This window comes from Astatotilapia calliptera, chromosome 7 (genome assembly GCF_900246225.1).
Source record: "Astatotilapia calliptera chromosome 7, fAstCal1.2, whole genome shotgun sequence".
Taxonomy (NCBI): domain Eukaryota; kingdom Metazoa; phylum Chordata; class Actinopteri; order Cichliformes; family Cichlidae; genus Astatotilapia; species Astatotilapia calliptera.
Genome location: NC_039308.1, coordinates 15723979 through 15728343, shown reverse-complemented (window position 1 = coordinate 15728343; position 4365 = coordinate 15723979). Strand labels below are relative to the sequence as shown.

Sequence of the window (4365 nt, the reverse complement as noted above, 5' to 3'; positions counted from 1 at the left end):
GGTCGGCAGACTATGAATAAATCTACATACTCTGATATATGGTATGTGTTTTATAAAAACCTACTCTACACCAGCTGAGGAAGTAATTAAACACAATGTTTTGCCAAGTTTCCCCTCTGGGAAAAAGTCTGTCTTCATTTATTCAGTTATTGTACTAATGTATGCACATTTCTATGCTATTAAAGGTACTGAAAAGCTTTACTTACACAATACTTTGGGTACTGAGTTGACTTACAACAAAGATTATGCTGAAATGCTGAAAAAAATATATATATATATTATAAACTATATAAATAAAAAGTACTTTTAATAAATTAAATTATTTTTTCACATGAAAACAATATTTATATTAATAAATTCTCGTTTAACAGAAATCTCTGATAATGTTTGTGGTGTCAGCTTTTTCCTTTTCAAACTGTGCGAGAGAAGAAGTATCTCATGACATTCACGCCTAATGTGTTCAGCATATTCTGCACAGTCTGCATCGTCACTGGTACCTGTTTAAGGCTGACGGGGGGTTGAACAGCAGGCTCTGGACACGGGCCCCAGTCGGGAACCTGAGCCCTGATGATGGGGAGGGTGAGTGCAAACACCAGAGCCAAAGGTAGCTTCATGGTAAAGATGTGGCTTTATTACCTAAAGAGAGTATGAAAGAAAAGCAGGTAAGGTAACACAAATCAAAAGAAACATGGCCAACGCAAACAAGATTACTGCTACATCAACTCAGGCAACATTTTTCTTGGCAGAAATAATCTAATATTAACTAATTTATAGATTAATCCTTCGCATGTATCTCCACAGATTTCTCTTACCTCTGTGTTCCAGTGGTTCAGATATGTGCTCTGTCTTTAGAGATAGAGAGACAAGGCCGTGTGACCGATGGTGACATGGAACTGAATCTGAGCCCCAAAGAGAGAATAAGAGTTATGCTTTTGCACCATATTGTGTTTTCACCGTTCTTTCATAGCAAGAAGAATGATTTTCAGTCAAATGATCCCTACAATCAGTATATTTAATTTCAAAATCAGCCACCCTGGAAATCAACCTACCATCTGGATAATTGTCAGATACTTCTTCCACCACAGGTACTTTTGGATCTTAGGTCCACAGGAGGCAAGACCGTAATACAGGTACATCAGGACATGGATCATCGCATTCATATGTGCACCAAAGAATGCTGCAGTAGAAGAAACAATAAGTTTTTAATTTTGTTCTGCTTACTATAGTTAAAAAAAAATCTTAAACTGAGTTGCTCTGAACTCCTGCTGTCTGTATCCAATAAAAAGACAATAGTTGAGGGGGGTGGGAGATACAAACAAGTGTAGGTCCAGGGGCCCATGAATCCAGATTAAACTATCCAAGCTACATATGACGATACTATGCTTGTGGGTTTCAGTGAAATTTGTCATCTAGCTTCCTCATCAGTGTTCAGACTCAGTTTACTCTCAGTCACAATCATCTACTTGCAAATATACATATAGCTGCACCTGTGTTTACTAATTAGCAAGTGATAGCGTGTTATCATGCTAAATACATACTGTGAACATGATAAACATTGTACCCAATAGTAAACTTCAGCGATTAAATGCTATTACTCTCAACATGTTGCCTTGTTGGCATTAGCACTTAGCTCAAAGTGCTCCTCTGCCTGTGGTATACCTTTACAGAGTTGCTAGCATGGCTGTTAATATGCAGATGCATATTATTAAAAAAAAAAAAAAAATAAGCTCAACAAACAACAATAATGAATACATTAACCAGTAGTGAATAAAAGGTTTATAGACAAGTAGCTCCACATGTTTGGTTTAGCTTCCTGAAGCATCCATCAAGGCATTTGTGTCTCTTCCCAGCCCTCACCCAGTATAAACCACAAAACTACAGAGCCGGTGAAGGCTTTATCAACAGCAATGCTGATAAATTCATATATATATCATATAGCTGATGTCTGCTGTGTTGTAAGCTACTCACACTGTCCTCCTGCCACCCACTTGATGCCAATCCACCAGAGCGTGAACATGGAGCAATGATGGTAGACGTGCAGGAAGGTGACCTGGTTAAATTTTTTCCTCAGGATGAAAAACACAGTGTCCAGATACTCAATGCCTTTGGAGATGAAATACCTCCACAGAGCTCCTGCCACCTGACTCCCGCAGAAATAAAGAAGGGGAAGAAAAAGACTGTTAACATATGAACATATATGATCAAGAGCTACATGTGTGTGAACTCTGATTTTGGAAATCCTAACCTCGACCCGAGACTGACTCACTTGTGGTTTCTGTTTCAAACTACGTCATAGAGCAACAGGAAGGAAGGTGAAACTGAACACCATTCAACTCCGGCTTGTACTTTTTTCTGATAACAGGCCCGTGCTCTAAATGTATGGATGCCTCTCATGTTTCTAAAAGCTCTCTGAGTGACGTGTCCCTGGCAGGCTGACTGTAATTTTCTGAACCATGGGTACAGTGGAGAATTATTAACAGGTAGGGATCTGGTTCCAAGGAAACTAATTATTGTAGACACAAAAGTCTTAAGATAGTAAGTTACATAAACAGCTGAAGTCCCACTACTATATTCAGAGTTTATCTATGCAAGCGTGTGTGTGTGTGTGTGTGTGTGTGTGTGTGTGTGTGTGTGTGTGTGTGTGTGTGTGTGTGTGTGTGTGTGCAGTCGGGAGAGTTGGGGTATCCAATTTCCTTTTTTTGAATGCCTTCTTGTGAACGCTGTCTGTTTTCCACATTCTGCAACGGTAAAATACGACTTAGAGGCGGATATTTGTTTTACCTTAGGGGCAACAGTTGTCTGGCTTTGTTCTTGCTGTTGACAAAACTCGCCTCATGGTTGACTCTGAGAAAAAAACTCTTTCCCACAGAGGGGAATAAACTTATTCGAATATGAGCTTTTTTCCACTAAGACTTGTTTTATGGGGAGATGTACGAAATTATTTACCGGGTTACAAGCAATGATAATATCGGATGTTGACTCCTCAGCGTCATCATTTTCTATCTATTGAGAAAACTTATTGTTAAAGTATTGAAGAAAAAAACTCCTCCTTGGCCCGCGGGGTGTGTGTGTGTGTGTGTGTGTGTGTGTGTGTGTGTGTGTGTGTGTGTGTGTGTGTGTGTGTGTGTGTGTGTGTGTGTGTGTGTGTGTGAGATCGGCGGCGTTGTTTGAACGGAATGCTGACATAATATTCACGGATTCTTCCTCGCGATTGGTAGAACTGTCACAGATATCGACTCCCCTCCCGTTTCTTCTCTCATTTTATCCTAGTCTAGCGAAGCATCTGTTTTTCGCATCTTTCTCTTGACAATACCAATAGTTAGAGAGGGTTTTTTTTTTTTGTTTTTTTGTTTTTTTTTGTTTTTTGATTGCCTTCTTGCGAACGCCGTCTGTTTTCCGCATTCTGCAACGGTAAAATACGACTTTGAGACGGATATTTGTTTTACCAAATGGACAATTGCTGTTGACAAAACTCGCCTCATGGTTGACTCTGAGAAAAAAACTCTTTCCCACAGAGGGGGGTGCTTTAATAAACTTATTCGAATATGAGCTTTTTTCCCCGCTAAGACTTGTTTTATGGGGAGATGTAAGAAATTATTTACCGGGTTACAAGCAATGATAATATCGGATGTTGACTCCTCAGCGTCATCATTTTCTATCTATTGAGAAAACTTATTGTTAAAGTATTGAAGAAAAAACTCTCTACTTTAGTCTGACAAGGAGCAGGTTGCGCAAAACCTACCTCATATAGATGTTTTAATAATAATAATAATATCTTTTGGGGGGCGTGTTATAGGATATAAGCATTGAGAAAAAACTGATATCTGCTGTCTCACTCCTCCTTGACCCGCGGTGTGTGTGTGTGTGTGTGTGTGTGTGTGTGTGTGAGTGAAACAAGATCGCCTGTCGCTGGTTTGTTTTTCAGTCTCTCAAAAGGAAAAGTAGTTTTTTACACATAGGCAGCCTGTAGGTTACAAGCGGATAGAAAGTTCTTCTTTTCATCACAAGCTATGGTGTATCTTAAAGGTTTTTTTTTACAGCGTCTGTATTATAGGAAAATAAAATACTATTGAAATCTCTACAGGAAGTCACTCTTTATTTCCATTACAAACGCCGGTGCAGCTTAAGAAAGTAAAATTACATCCGCTCTGTCTCTCTATACATCACAGAATCATCTGCTGCATCACCGCTGTGCTTAGGGAACATGACGCAACAGGTCTGAAAATGACTAGACATTTCCGGAGTATTTCCGGTAGGGTCATAAGGTCCGGATCGAGATTGAATATGTCATATTCAAAGCCTTCTTCTTTGGGAGAGCAGATCTCATCGGACACAGGAACGCTGCAGAAGGAAATCCATCTTGCG

At 39.5% G+C, this 4365-nt stretch overlaps 1 protein-coding gene across 1 annotated transcript; it reads right to left on the bottom strand.

The window, feature by feature from the left end:
• Positions 1 to 382: 382 nt before the first annotated feature.
• LOC113027305 (elongation of very long chain fatty acids protein 4-like) lies at positions 383 to 2836 on the bottom strand. Its single transcript, XM_026176921.1, has 5 exons — positions 2832 to 2836; positions 1969 to 2285; positions 1050 to 1177; positions 813 to 899; positions 383 to 636 (listed from the first exon to the last, which is right to left on the bottom strand). The coding sequence occupies exons 1-4, from the start codon at positions 2834 to 2836 to the stop codon at positions 849 to 851; spliced, it is 501 nt and encodes a 166-aa protein (XP_026032706.1). The 3' UTR covers positions 383 to 636; positions 813 to 848.
• Between the last annotated feature and the right edge of the window lie 1529 nt (positions 2837 to 4365).

Excerpts from the sequence above, each read along its gene's own strand:
- LOC113027305 (XM_026176921.1), bottom strand. Across the intron at positions 1,178-1,968 it reads GTGGGTGGCAGGAGGACAGT|CATTCTTTGGTGCACATATG; the intron begins GTGAGTAGCTTA and ends CTTCTACTGCAG. Across the intron at positions 900-1,049 it reads ATCTGACAATTATCCAGATG|ATTCAGTTCCATGTCACCAT; the intron begins GTAGGTTGATTT and ends TTTGGGGCTCAG.